Here is a 20,420-nt window from a genome sequence, read left to right as displayed (position 1 = left end):
ATTACTACATCCTCTTACCATATCACAAAATTATTTTGTCTTGAGCAGTATATTTTCCAGTTTAAACTGCCTTACCAAAGAGCATGCTGCAAACACAAGAGTATTTGTATCAGAAGTTTCAGTATCTTGAAATTGGAATGTATAGTGATTCATGAGTTTTGCATCAATTATTAAACAGTCATAGATGAAGATATGCAGAGATGGATGGGGCAGTAAAGTATTCCAGTTACACCTACTGGCTTAGCAATGATAAATGAGTCAGGAAACATGAAAGTTCAAAACAAGTATTAACTTGAGCTGCCACGGCTTATTCTCTGAAGGGAAGTAGACAATAGCATGATATAAACAGGTTCATGTACAGAGCAGCTGGCTAGTAGAATTAAAATAAAGGTAAGGACTCTGCAAGAGGACTAAGGAATTTCAGAATCCTGCCATGCAAATCACCCTTTCTCTTACAAGGTTCTTGAGGGAGACATAGCATTGCAAAATAATAACACTTGGAAAACAAAGGAAATATTTGTATTACCTGGGACCATGCCTAATACTCCATAATGCAGAATTCTAATAATACTGGCTTAAATCATGTGACTTTGACTTCCACTTGAGTCCCGCCTTGTTTTGACTTGCATGGGTCTTAAAGTGAGAGTAAAGACATTTTCAGAGTCTAGGAAGAAGGAAAATGTATGTGTCATCCCCTGGGAAAGCAAGTGTTGCCCTTGGAGTAATATCTTCTTGGCAACTGAGCCAAGAGCTCACATTGGGAAAAGCTACTTAACTCTCTTCTGATACCCAACTTCACCAAAAGGAAAGGCCCATCTTTAGTTCTCATTGTAAGGCCCTTGCAGCCCACCCAGAACTCTAGTGTTCTGCATTAATCACTGTCCAGTGAAAGGGCATAGACTGCATGTAAGCAGAACTTTAGAACATAGCTCTGAGACAAGAGCCAGGCATTGTAAACCTCAGGCCTGGCTCCCACCACCCTCTCATTATTTCCTGCTACTCTTTCTTTCTGAGAAATGTTTGTATTTGAGCAGTTCAAGAGCCTTGAACTGGACCAGCCTTTGTACCTGACCAAAGACAAAAAGTGAAAAGCAATAGACATGCCCGCTTTAGGCTGTACCCAAATTTGGAAGCCCCATGAATAACCCTTTGCTAACCACTCATTGAAAAGCCAGAAGCAGTGGTTAATGTTAGAAGTGTAACTTAGCACTGGTGCTTTCAAGCAGGGCAATCTGAAGCAACTGCAAGTGTTAAGTAGATGCCTTCTCTCGTCTAAACATGGGAGTAGTTTGCTAAGATGGGCAAACTATAACAAAGGAAAGTGGTCAAATAACTCACTTGAGGTGTCTGGCTTTCTCACTGGCTGGACTTTCTTCTCAATTCATGGGCATTGGTTACATAAATGGACCTTCTAAACTTACATCTGGAACTTAGTAACCATATTGCTTATTTTGTGTTTCCTTAAGGTAGTATTCACTGGAGTCTTCTCGAGAAAATGAACTAGATTTCTAGTTAAAAGCATCAGTATTGGAATGAGATAGCCTATTCCAAATGAAGACTCTGTACATTAGAAGTCATAAACTGATAACCCACAAACCACATTCAGCCCACAGATATGATTAACTTTTTCATTCTCATGGCATTGGAAAACATACTTGCCAATGTATAAACTTTAAGAGATTTTTGCATAAAAGTCCTGATTTCCAGCTTCCTATATATATTTAAACAATGAGAACATCAGGCAATACATGGCAATACAGGCAATCATGGCCCCAATCAGCTTAAGCTGAATAGCCTCTTGCCCCTTTAAAGGAGACATACATAGTCCTTCTAGTTCACCTGTTACTTTGTGGCCCTGCAGGCCTTTGTATTTGCTATCTAGGAGGTCAATTATCTAAGAAGTCAAAACAAGAAATCAAGAATTGTTCTTTTAAATGTGTCTAGCTTGAAAGTGACCAAGGTTTATGCCTTATTTTTGTTAACTTCTGCACAATGAATGACCATAAGGAGCCTTTTCATACATGGAAAAGAACAGTTATATGTGAAGTGGAGAATTTTACACTACTTACCTGAATAAATCAGGCATACAAAGAAAATCCTGAAATAATGATATAAAAGTAAGATTTGAGATCAGAATTACTCAGGGGTAATTGCCTTAGTTTTCCACCTCACTGTTTCCCCTTTGCTTTCCTTACCTAGACATTATCTTCAGAATGTTCCTGTCAAAGGCCATAGTCATAATTCCCCTGCCTCTTTTTTTTTTTTTTTTTTTTAACTCATTTGCACTCTTGGTAGCAATTGTTGGAGCCCTGCAGGGGAATAATTGTGGAGGAATTAACCTCTGACATTTTTCTAAAAATAGCCCTAATAAATCCAATCATAGGTAATTTACCTGTCCATGTTCCTCCAGGGGTAACCAGCATAGAAGAAAGACTTGGCAGGCTGGCATTCCTTCAGCAATTATCTGTGATCTGAGTTCCTGGTGCCTGTGCATTTTCTCTGATTAGAAATACAGAGTACAAATTGCCCTCACTTCTCTGCCCTTATGACCTTGTTTTCTCAGCACCCTTCTCCTGGGGTTGAAATAAGGCATGCTCTTCCAGAAGGATGTGTTGGGCTCACAAAAAAAGAAGGGGCATGGGCCAAGCTGGAGCATTTGTCAGTTCCTTCCTTGAATTATCGACTGGCAGAGTTTTCCCAATGATTTCTTTGTGCTCTGTTCCTCCATTTTCCGTGTCTGAGCTTCAAGCATCCTAACCCTGCTTCATCGCAGCCCCCAGCCCTGATTTGAATAGCCACAACTGAAGCCTGTGTGGGGAAGATTCTTGGTGTAAAGGCCATGGATGCACGAACGGTCTGTGGTTGGTAGAAATCATCAAAGAAAATAGCCATTTCCTTCAGCCATCATGAAGTTAATTTTCTCTTCCTTAAAAGGGTATAAATGTGTTTTTCCCTTTTATTCTCTCCAGATGTTCCAGGAGACCACTGTGCAGTGTGGGCATCTAGGAAATTTACTTCCCAAGTGCCACTTCTGGTGGCATTTAAAACCCAGAACATAACATCCTTGTAAATTCCACTGCAGAGACAAAGCCCTAAGCCCTTAAATGCACAGAAAAGTATATCTATTATCTATCCTTTCAAAGTAAGTGTGCAGTTACTTAAATTGCCTTTGTCTTCTTCTTTGCAGCTGACATTATCTCTACGGTAGAATTCAACCACACGGGAGAATTACTAGCGACAGGGGACAAGGGGGGTCGGGTTGTAATATTTCAACGAGAGCAGGAGGTAAGTGGTGGTGAATGCAAAATGCCCATTTTCTTCACTTTTTAAAGGAGGCCTCCTACTGTTCCTTAATCCTTATGTGTCGCCCTTAACCTTGCTGCTTTGCTCGAAAACTAAAAACTGCCAAAAAGTCATTAACATCAACTGTTATACATTCAGACTCATAAAAGCCCTGTAAAAGAGAGCCTTTTCTGGGCATGGCCTTATCTTTCTACGCCTGGATGTTACACCTGCAAAACAACTTCACTTCTCGCCTGACCTGCAAAATTCCATGGGTGCTTGTTGAGCGTAACTCCTCCTTTTTCAATGGGATCTGTCATAGAGCCATTGAAATTCAGTCTCCCTTGATTTCAGGTGCTGCCAGAATATGCAGGAGGAAAAAAAACATAGTTTATTTGCCAACAGATGTGAAGAGGACAACTTGGGACAGCAGAGAAGAAAATGATAGCTTACCTCACCAAAGGGGGTAAAAGGCCACAAACTAGCGTCTGAGTAAAGCTTATGACACACATCACAGTATCACTGTAGGTTCACTGTAGGTGACACAGAGGGCCCTGGAGCTGAGTGCTACATATAGGACCATTTCTGAGCAGGAGTTCTAACTTCCAGTGACTCTCATAAACCCATTTCTTCCTGAGACATGGGTTTCACTAGGAATTGTTTCTCTTTTTCATATAAATTGAGTTTTTTGGTGTCTGCTTCTGTTTGTCAAAACGGAATTATGGCCCAATTTGATTTCCTTGGCCTCCCCTGGCATGGTCTTCGAGCTTCCAGCAGGCCAGTCTGTGTTCTAGTAGCTCTCCCATCTGCCACTGCCTGCCTCTGAGATTCACCGGGCACTCGGGAAGCATGAGGGAGGCCCAGTGTGAGAGGAAGGTTTCACAAGAGACTTCCCTAGCAATTTAAAGCCTGCTTTGTGCCTCAAAGCCATTTGCGGTACACTTCCCCTCAAAAAAGGAAAGCCTCATTTAGAGGTGATATATTTGGTAATTGCACATTATTTGCAATTAATTTCTATAAGGGCATCGTAATCCCTCGGGGTTCCATATAAATTCAAGTGTTCAGCATTAAATCAGGCATCCAGCCTATTCCATTGGCCCTGGAAACACGAAAATGTGGTTGGCAAGTAGAAACTAATAGCTCTTCGTGACCTGGAATTTTTCCTGCTTTTCCAGAGCTGCCTAGTGCTAATTGGTCTGGCACATACTACACACACTTGACAGTCTGATTTGGATGGTAGCAAATCAACACTCTTATAAATGTATTGTTAAGGTGGACTGGCTCTCTCTGCAAATGAGCAGGATAGTACCAAGTATGTCAGCATTTAAAGTCTTTTGAACACTCATTTTCAAACCTCCTTTTCCAGCTTTTTCTTAAAAAAAAAAAAAAAACCAATTAGGTTCGCAGTGATGATAAAGAGGAACCGGAGGAGCTATTTAGCATAAATTACCCAAGGCAGCATGTTGCCAGTAATATTCTGCTCTACATTTTCTGTTAGCTATTTATAGGTTTCACCTATTTTAATTTAGTGAAATATTTGGGAAGCCTGATTCATTCGTAGAATGATGGGGGACACATTTTCTAAAGCAGGGTAGTTTTGTTCAATAAAAAATAAATGTCAATGAGGATAAAGAACCTGCAGTTAAGCATTAAGCTTTGTGGCCAGTCTTGGGATTAAAATGAGCACTAAATCCGAGAAACAAACCCATGTGACATCATCTAGGGCAGACCTGCTTTTGACTTCAGTGGGTGAGCTCCAGGAGTGAATTCTCAGGAAGCACACACCCAGAGAGTCCGCACAAATACATTACACACCCAGGGTTCAGCACTCTCACTGGTCAGTAAGTTGAGATTTGGGTTTGGATATTTTATATCCACCTAGAAATATACATTTGGAAATTAATCCTTTTATTAAGAGTCAAGCTTTTATAACAAATGTTTAATAAGACTCATATTTGAATTTTTGAGTTTTTCAAAGCCTGCTTCTTGAAGCTCTTGGTAATAAGGACCTAAAATATCTGAAATAAAACTTCCCTTTCCACTTTCCTCCTCTTCTCCTTCTTTCTTTCACATCCTGTTTTTTTTCTCCTCTCTTCCTTTCTTCTTTTTCTTCCCGTTTCTGCAGACCCTTGCCCTTGTGTTTAATTTTCTCATCATGTATGTAGTCCCTGCTGTTTGCTCATTGCATAATCAGCGCTAGAGGAAAGCCAAGAGGTAAAGTCTCATCATTCCTTAATGATGCAGGTAGCATCCCTGAGCTCCTGTCTGCTTTGTCACTCATGTTGGAAAGAAAAAAAAAAAAAAAAGGAGCAGGGGCATATCTGATGCCCAAATCTGCTCCTTATGAGCTGTGAGACCTAGGGGAAGTCATTTAATATCTGAGCCTCTTTTGTCCATTTCCTTGCCCCACCTACCTCAGAGATTTCATGAGAATCAGGTGAGATCTTAAAAGGCCAATGAAAGTCATAGATGCTACAACTTTGTACTCTCTTTGAGGGGTCAATGTAAGTATTTACGAATGCCACTGTGGGATGACTCACTCCAAAGGGTGACTGCAGCATCTGTTAGGATGCAAAAAGAAAATATTAGAACTTCTATTTATATTGATTTTAAAATTTTGTTCTATTTTAATATATTTCTATGTATGTATTATGTATACTATATGATAGTACAGAAGTTCATGTGTATAATTATATGTGTATATATATATATATATATTTTTTTTTTTTTTTTTCAGAGGTGCTAGTGACTATCATGGCCCTGCCCTCATCCTCATGGCCCTGCCCTCATCCCACCCCCAATGACTGCTGGAAAAAAAAGGGAGTTGGCGAGTTTTACAGTTGGCTACTGTGATTTAATCTGTTGTGTATTTTTTTCCTTTCCTACAGAGTAAAAATCAGGTTCATCGTAGGGGCGAATACAATGTTTACAGCACATTCCAGAGCCATGAACCCGAGTTCGATTACCTGAAGAGTTTAGAAATAGAAGAAAAAATCAATAAAATAAGATGGCTCCCCCAGCAGAATGCAGCTTACTTTCTTCTGTCTACTAATGGTAGGTGGAATTCCTGTTTGGTATTTTCAGAGATACAGTCGGCCAAACTATATACTTCAATCTTTCTTAACCTCAATTTCCTTTGAACTGTGTGGGCTGTTGAAAAACTTAGAAATAACATTTGCAAGATGCTTAGCAGAGTGCCTCGCACACACAGATTCGGCCCTCAATAAATAGTAACTGTTTTTTAAAATATTAAATTTATGACCCAATTATGTGAGACCCATTATCTGCAGTTTTCAACTATTGCAGATTATTTGCAGGTGTTTTTGGAATGTGACTTCCTGTCTTAAGATTCACTGAATGTTGTTCTGGGAATACATTTAAGGAAACTCAACATGCTGTCTCTGTGAGGTTGGCATATTGAATAGAAGTTATTAATCCCTGAATATATTTTAGGGTCTGTAAAGCAGATGGCTGTGTGTCTCTCTGACAAAAATTAACTTCTATGATAGGAGCACAAGGCAAGAAGAGATAGGGACTTTATCAAAAAACTGATCAAGAAAGGGTTTCTTTTCCTATCTCCCTCCATACTTAACACCATTTGTTGGATGAGGAGGAGTTGACATAAATAGGTCAGAGAGAGAGGATGTTGGGTATTGAATAGAGAGACAAATTACATAATGACTGGGTAAGTCTTTATACAGTGGAATTACCTAACCTCCAGGTTCTTAAATCCTTGCTAAAAGAAGCCATCTAAGCTCAAAACAACTTGGCATAAAGTCACATGTTAAAGGGTGCTAATTGAATAGCATAACAATTAAGAGGATTCGTATTTAAAAATTAAAAACCCTCTCCCAAGAAAATGAGTTGGAGAATGATTCATTTTATCTCATATGTGAGTCTATGAGGAATATACATCTTAATTTAAATCGAGAAGCAAGAAGCAAGGGATTTAAAAAGAAAGGGAAATGTTCATATTTCAAGTGAAAAAATACAATGTCAATAATGTGATCAAACATACATGAATATTTTTAAAGACTGGAAGGAAATACAACATAAGGTTCACCATGATTAATTTTTGTGCAGTATGGGCAACTTGTCAATTTGTTCCTTTTGTCATTTTAATTTGTAAAGTTTTACAATGAGTCTCATATTAATCTTATGGAAAAAAGCGGAAAGTTATTTAATGCATTTGAACCCCAAATCTCTCAAATATAAAGCCAGCATAGAAGTCTAAAAAATGACAATTCGGACGCAGCTGGTTTAGGATTATCCAAGCATATCTCATCTCCTCATGACCAGATCTCTACTCATCTGTTTTTCCAGACTCCAAGTAGTTTGATTCTTTCTCATAACTATATTTATTGTTCTGTTTATGTTTTGCAATCCTGATTTCTTGGAAGCCAAACCACATAAATTTGTTTCAATTTCTTTCCTTTTAATTTTGCTATTTAAGTTTCACTAACAGGCTTTGCAGATTCAACACTACTTGGAATAAAAGAGACTTCTGATGATTTTGACTTAATTACTTCAGGCAGAGGAAAAATGTCTGATTGTCTTCTATAGCTAACTCACTTTATATTCTCAAATTTAGCCTATTGATTATTGCATTTAAAACTCGAAGACTTGGCCAGGCGCGGTGGCTCACGCCTGTAATCCCAGCACTTTGGGAGGCCGAGGCGGGCAGATCATGAGGTCAGGAGATCGAGACCATCCTGGCTAACACGGTGAAACCCCGCCCCTACTAAAAATACAAAAAAATTAGCCGGGTGTGGTGGCCGGCACCTGTAGTCCTGGCTACTCGGGAGGCTGAGGCCGGAAAATGGCGTGAATCCAGGAGGCGGGGCTTGGAGTAAGCCGCGATCACTCCACCGCACTCTAACCTGGGCGACAGAGCAAGACTCCATCTCAAAAAAAAAAAAAAAAAACTCAAGGACTTATTAACTACTTTGTTGGCGCGGGGATGGGAAAAAATCAGTGAAATGCAATGAAGATTAATTATATAGCATAATATTCTGTTAATTGAGTTTTTAAATAGTTTTTTGATTAACAAGGATATTATCTTCCAATTTGGGATACTGTTTCATATGCCAACAGCATCTCAAAATGATTCTTCTAAGAAAAATTCCCATGTTCTTATGTAATTTTCTTTTTTATACTAATATTGAGGTTGAGAATCCCCCTTAGGCCAAATAGGTTAACATGCAAAAGTTAATGGGAGACAATTGGAATTACTGTACAAAAGAGAAAATGAAGATAGATGATAAGATTGTATTTAAAAGCTGCCACAAGCGATGATAAACTACTCAGAGAACCAGCAAGAAGAAAGAAAAAGTCATTACTCATTAACAGCCACATGTTCCTTAGACTTTTTTATTCACAAAGCTTCAATATACTGAGTCAAGAAAAAAAGTGTGATAATAAAGTCAAGAATGACTCCAGGCAACACAACCATGGGGAATTGGATTGAATTCACCATCAATTATCTTTAAGAAAATATACTGCTTATCTTATTATAGTTAGGAACAATTTTTACTTTCTGCTAGAATATATTTTCAAACTCACAATTTCAATAAAAAATAAAACCAACATTCAATTGTGAATCTAGACTCTCAAATTATTTATGACATAAAAACACATTGTTTTACCTCATTTTCTGCTTCCACTTCAATACCTATCATGAGAAGTGGGGTATACTGAATTTGTTTTTCTCACTATGAAATTAGTACATGTTCATGGAAAAAAATATATAGAAAAACATAAATAATAAAAGTGTTCCCATCCAGAGAGAACCACTGTTAAGTCTTTTAAAGTAAAAAGCAAAAAGATACAAATAAATTTGTTTGTTTCTTAACGGAAATATGATATATTCTGCAAACTCTTTTGTAACTAGGTTTTTATTAATATAACACTTAATAATAGGAATATCTTCCCAATTGTTAAATATTCTAAAATATCATAATGACCACATAGTATTTCCTTGTATGATTCTTCTGTAGTTTACTAGTAAGCCTCCTACGATTAGTCCTTTAGCTGTTAACAAATTCTCACTATTATAAATCATATATACAATATGTTATAGTATAAAAATATATTCTATCCCTATAAATATATTTGCAGGGGTAGACGTTGGTATAGATAAATATGATTAGGCAAATGCATACTATAAACTAAGTATGCCATATTATGTTTACTAAAAACAGTTACATAATTGTATACATAAATATAAAAGAAATCACAAAATTTGTATAATAGGTATCTCTATCTGGTGGAATTAAGGGAGTTTTTTTGCCTTTATGATTATTTTAATAAACATTCCATGTACTGCTTGTATAATAAAAAGAAGGAAATAAAATGAGAAAATACAAAATCTATATATGCAATATTACAGATTTGTATTCTCCCCCCAAAGTACATAGAAAAAGTACTATAAGGATTTATGCAAAATGTTGACGATGATCGTCCCTGACTGGAGAGGTTGTAGGTGATTTTTATTCTTCATGTTATACCCATGATTTCTCTGTTTCTCTGTATAGCAATTTATCATTCATGATAAGAAAAATATACGATGTTAACTTTGCAAATGGGATGGGATACATTCCAAAGCCACGCCACAAAAAAAATTTGGTATTAAAATTTTGGGGATGTTCTAAGTCACAGCTGATCAAGAGCTAACCACGTGACTGTATAAATATGGCCCATGTTCATTTTCTCACCCTAAAAAGCAGTTCGGTATGCAGCAGGATCTCCTTTCGCTCCAGCACAAGCCAGGGTGACGGCACAATTCAGAGCACACAAATCATACACTTAGCAGCCTTGCCAGTGTGTCAGACATGAGCAGCCCAAGTGATGCCCAGATACAAGAAAATGGGGCACTTATTTGCTGCTGAAAGCCCACTTCACAATGTGGTGCATTAAGACCTCCAAGAACAAGGCATTTGTTTCTGGCAGCTTCAAGGCGAATGGTACTGTGATCCACATCTCCTGCTTAGAAGATCTGTCCACCCAAAGGCATGAGAAGTGGGAGGTGGTGGCAAAAAGTCAGGTGAGGAGAAGTGGAGGAATGAAGCAAGGGGCAAAAGAGGAAGGAATTCCCAGAGGGACGGCTTTTCTCCCCTGACAGTGTTACAGATAAGAAATAGGATGTGCTGACATCATCGAGGGTTGAAGCTAAAGCTGTCAGAGCAACATGTTATTATGGCAGAATAGTTGCCCAATTTGCTAATTCTAATAAAAGCTGTCATTTGCGGACCATTATTAGAAGCCTAATACTGTGTTAAACACTCTCCATGCTGTGATGTATTTAATCCTCATCAGAGCCCCATGAGGAAGATACTGTATCCCCAGTTTACAAATAAAGAAACTGAGGCACCATCTTTCTTTGTAAGATTGAACTATGTGGGATATACTCATACTAAATTATTTTTTGCTTATCTGAAATTCAAACTTAACTGGGTGTTCTATATTTTTTTACTTGCTAAATCTGGCAATCCTATTTGTTGCTTAAGAAATACTAGTTGTGGTCGGGTGTGGTGGCTCATGCCTGTAATCCCAGCACTTTGGGAGGCAAAGATGGGCAGACTGCTTGAGCCTGGGAGTTTGAGATCAGCCTGGGCAACATGAAAAAATCATGTCTCTATAAAAAATAGAAAAATTCGCTGGGCGTGGTGGCATGCGACTATGGTCCTAGCTACTCTGGAGGCTGAGATGAGAGAATCACTTGAGCCCAGGAAGACAAGGCTGCAGTGAGCCATGATCTCGCCAATGCACTCCAGCCTAGGTGACAGAGTGAGACTCTATCTCAATTTAAAAAAAGAAGAAGAGAGGAAGGGAAGAAAGGAGAGAGGAAGGGAAGGAAGAAGGGAAGGAAGGAAAGAAAGAAGGAAGGAAAAAACGGAGGGAGGGAAGGAAGGAAGGAGGAAGGGAAGGAAGGAGGGAGGGAAGGGAGGAAGGGTTATGTATCTACTGCATGGGAATCCCCGTCCTTGGCCATGTGACTGGCGTCAGAGTGGGGATTGGGCCCAAGGTTGTCTGATTCCAAACCCTACCTTGTGCAAGACAGAGGAAGACACAAAGAAGGCAACCAAGTTCTGCCTTCAAAAAGATATGTTAAAACAAGTATAAAAAATGTACACTGGATCTGATAAGGAAAGCCCACCAAGGCATGTGGCCAGCAGACGTGATTTGTTTGCCTGATCTTGTCTCCTTAAATAATTGAACTAGGCCGGGTGTGGTGGCTCACGCCTGTAATCCCAGCACTTTGGGAGACCGAGGCAGGCGGATCACCAGGTCAGGAGATCGAGACCATCCTGGCTAACACGGTGAAACCCCATCTCTACTAGAAATACAAAAAAATTAGCCGGGCGTGGTGGTGGGTGCCTGTAGTCCCACCTACTCGGGAGGCTGAGGTAGGAGAATGTCATGAACCCGGGAGGCAGAGCTTGCAGTGAGCTGAGAATGTGCCACTGCACTCCAGTCTGGGTGAAAATGCGAGACTCTGTCTCAAAAAAAAAAAAAAAAAAAATTGAATTAAAAGCCTGCATGTAGGGCACGCCATTCCAGCTCCACAGATCCTTTAGCCCTTTTTACTCATTTCCTTGGCCTGCATGACACGTGTAGGGATAGGAGTTCTCATGGGAGTTCTGTATGGACAGGAGTTCTCTGTTTTAATGCTATGGAGAATGCCAGGTGTCATCAAGTTGTATAAAGTGCTGGGGCAGTACAAAGGTGAGAAAGGTAGTTTCCAGCTGGAGACTCCATAGAGGCAGCAAAAGGAAAGGAACATTTCAGTGTATCTCCTTACTATTTTATTTCCCTGAATATTGCTAGAAATATGCACTATGCAGGTAGATGAGATTTGTTCATTTGCCCTACTAATGTTTATTGAGCAGCTATTGTGTGCCAGGCACTGTTCTGGGTGCTGGTGGTACAGTGATAAACAAGATAGATAGAATCCCTGCCTTCAACAATTTTACACTCTAGTGAAAGAGACAGATAGTTATTTGATAAATAATCAACCAATTGTCAGGTAGTAAAAGGTATCATGAAGAAAAATAAAGCAGGAGAGAGGAGATAGAGAATGGTTCTGAGGACAGCATTTTTAGGTAGGTTTTACATAAGCCTCTCTAAGGTTGGGATGCAAGTGCAAGACGAAAGTAAAGGAGCAAATTATATGAAAAAGAGGGTAAAGGACTTTCCAGACAGAAGACACAGCAAGTGCAAAGGCCCCGAGGCTTAGTGAGCTTAATGTGTACCTGGAGCAGTAGGGAAGCCATGTGTCTGGAGCACAGTGAGTGAGCAGGGAGAGGGTGGACAGGGGGGTCAGAAAGGTGGAGAAAGTGGAGAGGGCAGGTCATGAAGGGCCTTTTAGGACATGGTAAGGACAATGTGTTAGTGAGGTGAGATGCTAAAATAGAGATAATAGCACCTACTTCCAGAGTTATGACTGTTAAACCAATTTTTCATGTAAAATTCTTAGTTACGTTGTAAGCTCTGTGTATGTTGCACTCTTATTATTCAATGCTCAATAAATGCTTTTATTGAATGAGCTAAATTAAGGTATAAGCTATAGATTTAAGAGCCCATTATCAGGGAAATCCATTTGTCCCAGCATAATGTATGTTTTTGTTTTGAAATATGAGCTCTGCCTTCAAATGACATGGGATTTATGCACGGCAAATATTTATGTGAGCCAGCTTCTGTAGCAATTCTATCCATCCTTACCTCTTCCTCTCCCCATTGCCCCCAGGAAAACTCCCTTATGAGCTTGCTTTTCACTCTAATTCTGACTTAATCTGGTTGCCCACTACAGATAAAACTGTGAAGCTGTGGAAAGTCAGCGAGCGTGATAAGAGGCCAGAAGGCTACAATCTGAAAGATGAGGAGGGCCGGCTCCGGGATCCTGCCACCATCACAACCCTGCGGGTGAGTGCAAACAGCTGCCCTGGCCACCACAGTCAGGGGCAGATCTCCTAAGGTTGGCCATGTGCTGGTTGTTACTGTAGGTTGCAACTATAATGGGCCAGTGAGGGAACGTAGGCAGAGACTCAGCCTACCCCAGTCTCTCTCTGGTGGCAGATGGAGAAGCAGGAAAGGTGCCAAGCCTTCTAATGACTACAAATCCATGCTTTTCCTTTTGTCCCAGAAGACTTGCCCACATGGCCACTGCCAGACGTTACTATAATCTTAGCCTCTGTTGTTCACGTTATCTAAAATGTCTTGAGCACCTTCTGTACTCAAGGTACAGGGATGAGAATCCAGATGGCGAGTTGCAGTCTTGTGATTCAGAACACAAACTTAATAATCTAACAGACCTGGCTTCAAATTCTGCCACTTACCCAAATTTCCCAATAGTCATTTAACCTTTTCGAGCTTTCAACATGCAAGTTAATTTTAGTTTCTCCATCTGCAAAACGGTGAACACAGTACCTACTGCTCATGGACTTATGAGGAAGAAGTGCAAGGATGGAAAAGCCTTCCTCTATGGCTGGTCCTCAATATATGATCTCTACTCAGTCTGAGTGGCTTCCTTCCTGTTCCTCAGAAATACATAGCCTGATAAAGAGGATTTGTAAGACTAATATACAAATGATTATGGCACTAAATATAGTAAGATAAATGCATTGAGAAAGTGTTGGAGAGTTGCAGTTTGATAAAAGGAGGAAAAAATTAGCTGTGGTTTTTGGAGACCAGAAAAGTTCTCATAGGAAAGTGGCATTAAAAACAGATTTCTCAAAGTGAACTTTTAAGGGAAGCGTCTCTAGATGTAAGGTAAAGTGGTTTAGGACTGGATGATGAGCTCAGTTATGAACATGTTCAATGTGAGCAGTAAAGCAGGCACATGTTGGGATAGCCCTAGCCCCAACAGCCTTGTAAAACTGTGTAAAATATGTGATTTCAGACACCAGCAGCTCTGCTAAAGACCAAAAGTAAGAAGGGAGACAGTGAAGTAGATGTGAGGAAAAGAGGTTCTTGCCCTATATTTGAAAGCCAAAATGAGATGGTCATTGTATGCTTGATTAGCTCACTTGTTTATTTGTTTAATAATTCATTTATTGATACATCTGCTTATTCAGCAGTTACTTTTTGAATATAGACTCTGTGCTGACCACCGTGCTAGACTATTAGGTGTTTACCCTGTCCTAATGGGCACATGGTCTTCAGTTGAGCTGCTTCTGAACTCACAAGCATTGGCGACTCTGTTTCCTCTGATCAGCCTATGCTTTCAGCTCTGGAGAACCTCCATGTAAGTCCACCTTATCAGTCTGGGTGGACTTGGCATAAATCCAGCCTTGATGCTCTGAATGTGCAGGGGTTTTGGAGGCTGGGAAGTAGTGTAGTGAAGAGTATTATTGTTGAGTCAGTCCAGCCTGGGTTAGAATTCTGGCTCCGTTACTTTCCGCTAGTGACCTTGGGCATATGACAGTCATGTATCACTTAATCATGGGAATATATTCTGAGAAATGCATCATTGGGTGACTTCATTGTTGTGAAAACATCATAGAGTATACTTATGCAAACCTAGATGGTACAGTCTACTATATACCTAGACTACATTGCCTGTTGGTCCTTGGCTACAAACCTGTACGCCTGTTCCTGTGTTGAATAGTAAGCAATTATAACACAATGGTATTTGTGTATGTAAACATATCTAAGCATAGAAAAGACACAGTACAAATACAGTATTATAATCTTATGGAACCAGTGTTATTGACCAAAACATCATGTGGCATGTGGCTATATTTGAATACCTTGTGCCTCCAATGTCTCATCTATATAACGGGGATGATGATAGTCACTGCTTCCTGGAATTGTTGTGAGGATTCAATAAGTTATTTTGTGTAAGAAACAGCTTAGCCTGTGTAGTGCTGGCTCACAAAAAGCACTCAATGATGTTAGTTCCCTTCTGTTGTTTTAGTATTAATAACATCATCGTCATCATGGCTATTATTACCCCCTACTGATAGTGGGCCTCTATATATGAGACAATTCAGTTATTTTTCTTTTTATACTTTTTATACTGTTGTATTTATTCTACAAACTACTCACTGAGATTTACTAAGTGGCAAACACCGTACTGGCAATATATTGGGAATAAGACTGTCTTTTGCCCCTCGAGACATGGCAATCTTATGGAGAAAACAACTGGATTAAGTACCACGTAGAGTTTATACCGTGAACTTCTGCCCAGATTTTACCTTGCCCTTGTTTGCTATGTGGATGGAATTTCTCAGATGACATCTGTAGACCCCACTGTGGAATCCTACTGTCCATGGCATCCTATGGGATTTCATATATCTGTGCTTAACCCCTGGGAGAATTCCATCCCTATGATAAAGAGCAAAGAAGGTCTATTCAGTTTCCACGAGAGCAGAGATCCTCCACATGCCAAGCCAGTGATGCCAATGAAGTGGACTTCAGATGAAACAGAGAAGGAGGCCCTGAGGTGTGGCTGGGAGTTGGAAAATTCCAACTCTGGTTCTTGCTTTCTTACTAACCAGCTGTGTAACCTAACAACCTAACTGATGAATTATACTTCTTCCCTCCAAGCTTAGTTTCTAAGCTGCCAAGCAGAGGACTGGGAAATGTAAATTCCTGAGACGCACTCCAGAGAGGAGGCCCAGAGGAATCTGCATTTTCAACACTTGACCCTGGTGGCTGAGACAAGGGGGTCTGAGGTCACTGGACTCTATCATCCCTAAGGCCCATTCGAGCTATCATTTTTTTTTTTTTGAGCTATCATTTTTATGAACCTGTTATTTTTTGGAGAGACATGTTATATTTGCTATATAACCTCTGTTATATTTTGGAGGGACATGTTATATTTGCTATATAATTATAAATACCAGTATCTGTATTTACCTCCTCTCCTTTCCTAGGCTCTCAAATATCCTGCATTTCAGTGTAAACATCCACACCACAGCACTCTTTAAACACTGAAAAGTCCAGCTTCCTTTTCTTTTTGATCCCAGTGGTAGAAGAAAAAAAAAGCAGGCAACCCTGAAGACTAGATTCAGAACAATGACTCCAAACAGAGAATGAGCTGACGTGATATTAATCAGACTATAATTTACTAACACGCTCTCCTCTTGAAATGTGCGTTGCCAGCAATTGTGTCTTTTTTTCCCTTCCCTGTACTATGATTACCTCTTGCTCACTTTCATAGTTTCCAGTTCTATGTGGGTATTGAGAGTGAGAACATTTAATAATACCCGACAGCTAATTAATCCTTACTGTGTAATGAACCTGTTCTGTTTCAGCGCTGAGAGACTCAGCTTTTCAAAGCAAGAATGTGACTATATCTTTCATAGAAGATAGCCTTTCAAAATCAATCTCGTTACCAAAAGAGCCCATGAGAAGCATGTCTATGAAAACTATATCCCCTGCTCAATATCATAACTTAAAGCAATAATCATGGTAATAATTTAATAATAATGCCTTACAGTTGTACCATTTATATTACAAGCATTTTCTCACCTAGTCCCTTGATTCATCTTCAGAATAGCCAATGAGGAGGGCAGGACAGGTATTTAGCAGGTGAAAATGCGGGTATCTAGCACTTATTAATCATTTGCCATATACCATGCACCACGCTGCACTCTCTATCTGCACTAGCTACCTCAAAGGGTGTTAAAATGCCCATTTAACAGATGAGGCTCCAAGCAGTTAAGTAGAATACCCAAGATCATGCAGGGCTGAGAACCAAACTTTGATCTACTTTGTTCTGGGACCTGAGCCCTTCAATCCGATGCAGCCTCAGAGAGGGAAAATGACTTACCCAGTATCCCTCAACTGGTTATTCCAGGACTGGGACTAAAAATCAAGAGTTAGTCTCTTAAACTTAGACATATACATCTGGGCATTTGAAATGTTTGTCTTAATAACTAGTGCCATTATTATTCCAGGTGAGGGGATTAATCGATCAATCGCTCCCTCTGTCTCCCTCTCCCTCTCTTCCTCTCCCTCTCTCTCCCTCCCCCCACCACTCCCCGCTACCACTGTCCCTGCCACACACACACACACACATACACACACTTACACATTGACTTTCCAGATCTCTGACCTCAGCAATGGAGAAACAAAGGCCTTGAGGTCCCTATGCAGTTTTACTTCAGAAGACCCTCCATGCCCTTCTTCCCCAACCTCCCGCTGCCCAGGAGTAACAGACCCTTAGAGCTCTTTCTAGGTAATGGGAACTCATCGTTAAAGTGACTTAATCAGCCTGAAATGGAAGTTGGGTGGTGAGAAATCACACTTAGCATACTTCTCCCTGCAGGGTAAGCCTGGAGGTATTCTTTTTCTCATTATTATCAGCTGCCAGTGCCCTGGGAACCTAGGCCAGGTTGAAATCGGCATTTTTACCTGTTATAAATATGAGCTCCCAAGCTGTGACTGGTCATAACCTTCCCAAAATGAAGGTGATGTGATGAATACAATTTTTCTAATGGATTTTATTCAAACATGCCTTACAACAAATAAAAATAATTATAGCAACCATCTATTGAGTGCTTACTATGTGCCAGCTGCTAGATTTTATATCCTTAATATCACATAGTCCTCATAATATCTCTCTTGGGTAGGTTCTATTTTTCTCTCCAGATCATCTGAAGCCATAGCCTCCTCTTCATTTCGGTCTCTGCTCAAGTGCTACCTATCAGGCCCTCCTAGGGTATCCTATGGAAAAGAGCACATCCACATTTCCCATTCATTCTCTCTGCCCTTTTTTGCTTAGCTCTTGTCACTGTCTAGCATTTTCTTCGCTGTCTGCCTCCTCTTCACCCCCAGTAAACTGTAAGCTCCATGAAAGCAGGGACTCTGTTTTGTTCTCTCCTGCAACTCCGGCACCTGGAACAATCCATGGCACATGGTAGACATTCAGTAAATATCTCTCAAGTGAACAGATTACACAGAAATGGAAACCGTGTTTTAGAGTAGCCAAGAAGTTTGTCCAAAATCTCATGGCTAGAAAACGGAAGAGCTGGAATTCAAACCTAGTCCGCATGAGTCCAAATCTGATGTTTTTCATTCTTATTCTCTACAGCTCTGCTTTTTAAGGAAATATTCCTGACCATGGGGCAGGAATGTTTTATTATTGATTGAAGTCTCTCAGAACATTTTATCAAAGCTCTCTTAACATACAAGCTTGATTTTGGTGGGGTGGAAGGCGGGGGGTGAGGGCTGCAGAGGCTTTTCTGCCACAGGGTGGGTACACAAGGGATGCACTGATTTTTAAAGGAAAGATCAAATGACATCATATTTTACACAATGGCTGTTTCTGTCCTCCTGTCAGCGCAAGACACTCACAGTCTCATGAATCTCCAGAACTAAACTTTTTCCACTTAAAATGACCCTGATGTTAGCAAAACCCATTAGTGGCAATTTGGGCACAACCATAGGTACCGTCTAAGACACTGGCCAACTGGCATTCAGTTTTACCAGCTCTGACTCCTGAATGAGGACTTCCTGAGGACCATTGCTAAAAGGTCATGAGATTAGGCAAGTTGACTGAAAAGACTAGCTAGTTTTCCCAAAAGAGAGATCCTCTGAGTGAAACAGTTTACTTGATTTGTTTCCTAGAGAACTGATTAAACAGACTATTGGTTTAGGCTTACTAATAGTAGCAACTGTGCATATTCAGCCTTTCTTAGTGACAGGCTTGGGGCGCAGTTGTTTGACGTCCTTTCTTTATCATCATTCTGTGACTTAGGCATCCTGCCCATTTTAGAGATGTATAAACAGAGGCTCAGAAAGGTAAGTACTGGCTTAAGGCCTTGCAAATAGTAAACAGCAAAGCCAAGAATGGAGTCCAGAGCTCCAGAGTCTGTCTGACTCCAGAGCTCCTGTTCCTCACTATTATTAGGACTATTTATGGCATGGCACTTGATTTAAACAACAGTGAGGATGACAACATCTGATGTACAGGACTTTTCCATGTATTTTGTATCTCAGTGTCTACTATGCTACACACTGTACTAAGCATGCACTACAAAGTGTGGCTCTTACAAAGTTGAATGAAACACACTCTCTGTCCTTATGGGGCATGGAGGAGACAAGTTACAAGTGGCTGAAACATAAAATGAATTCAATCATTGGTTTTTAAATGACTGTGTGCCTCATGGTCACCGGGGACTCTGCCTAGAACATAATTTCTGGCCTCGTCACTAGGGATGCTGGTTTAGAAAGTTTGAGTTGGACTCTAAGAAATGACATCTTTGACAAGGCCCCTCCCAGAAAATGCCCAGGTGATTCTGGTGCAGGTGGTCCCTGGACCACACTTTGAGAAATCATGGAGAAGGATAACTGTCCTGAGAAAAGCACAGAAGATAACCATGGCAGTTCAGAAGAAGCACAAAGGGAGGAGACGGGATTAGGAAGGAGTTTCCATGATGCATCTGGAGGGTAGATGGGCTTTCATGTTGGGCATCTCATTTGATGCTCCCAGGGATCCTTTGAGGCATACAGGATGTGCATTGCCATTTCTTTCTTTCTAGTGGTGTGGATGTGATTATCCCATTTATAAAAGAGGGTAACTGGCTCTGAGGGGCCAGGTATCTAATCAGGATCACACAGCTAGAAAGAGGCAGAACTGGGAATGAAGCACGTTCTGTCTGTCTATAGCCTTTAGGCTTTCTTGCTCCCTCTGAGGTACCTATGTCGTAATACTCATTCTGGGAGGAGGGGGAACCCCAGGCCAGATTTAGTGCAAATTATTGGTTGAGTCAGGATCAGCCTTCACTGCCCCAGGTTTTAATTTTCGGTATATGCTTTGATAACTGAGGCCTCTTAGGACATAGATACAGCCTTCCTCTACCATTTTTAATTTTTTTAGACTTCATTTTGTGATTTATTGCTGCTCTGGGGGCTTCATATCCAATCCTTTTATGGTTTCATCTTTCCTTTCCTTACATTTGTTGCATATAACAATGGCGTGTTTAGCTACTGCAGTGAAAAATCAATCAAGCCTATTCCATATTCACAGGCTTGCAATGGCACCAACGGCTCCTGGATTAGATTAACTTTGTGAATGTGTCATTCTAGTATGGGTAATTTCTCAACCTTCGCTCTATCCTCCCCGTCCTGCCTCGGCGGGTGGATATTGAGATCTCTCATTGATTGACTGCCCCGAAAGTGAATGCTGGCAT

At 40.3% G+C, this 20,420-nt stretch overlaps 1 protein-coding gene across 16 annotated transcripts in view; it reads left to right on the top strand.

Moving 5' to 3' along the window:
* The window catches only part of PPP2R2B (protein phosphatase 2 regulatory subunit Bbeta), a 483,915-nt gene that overhangs the window by 375,185 nt on the left and 88,310 nt on the right, over nt 1-20,420 (top strand). For all 16 annotated transcript variants that reach the window (XM_034960730.4, XM_057302358.2, XM_057302357.1 and 13 more), the window contains 3 exons: nt 3,188-3,285; nt 6,171-6,336; nt 13,091-13,203. In XM_034960730.4, coding sequence (XP_034816621.1) covers nt 3,188-3,285; nt 6,171-6,336; nt 13,091-13,203 — 377 coding nt within the window. The remainder of the gene's footprint in view (nt 1-3,187; nt 3,286-6,170; nt 6,337-13,090; nt 13,204-20,420) is intronic.

Source organism: Pan paniscus, chromosome 4, assembly GCF_029289425.2.
Source record: "Pan paniscus chromosome 4, NHGRI_mPanPan1-v2.0_pri, whole genome shotgun sequence".
Lineage (NCBI taxonomy): Eukaryota > Metazoa > Chordata > Mammalia > Primates > Hominidae > Pan > Pan paniscus.
Note: the sequence above shows the minus strand (reverse complement) of the source record. Positions and strands in the feature narration are given on the sequence as shown.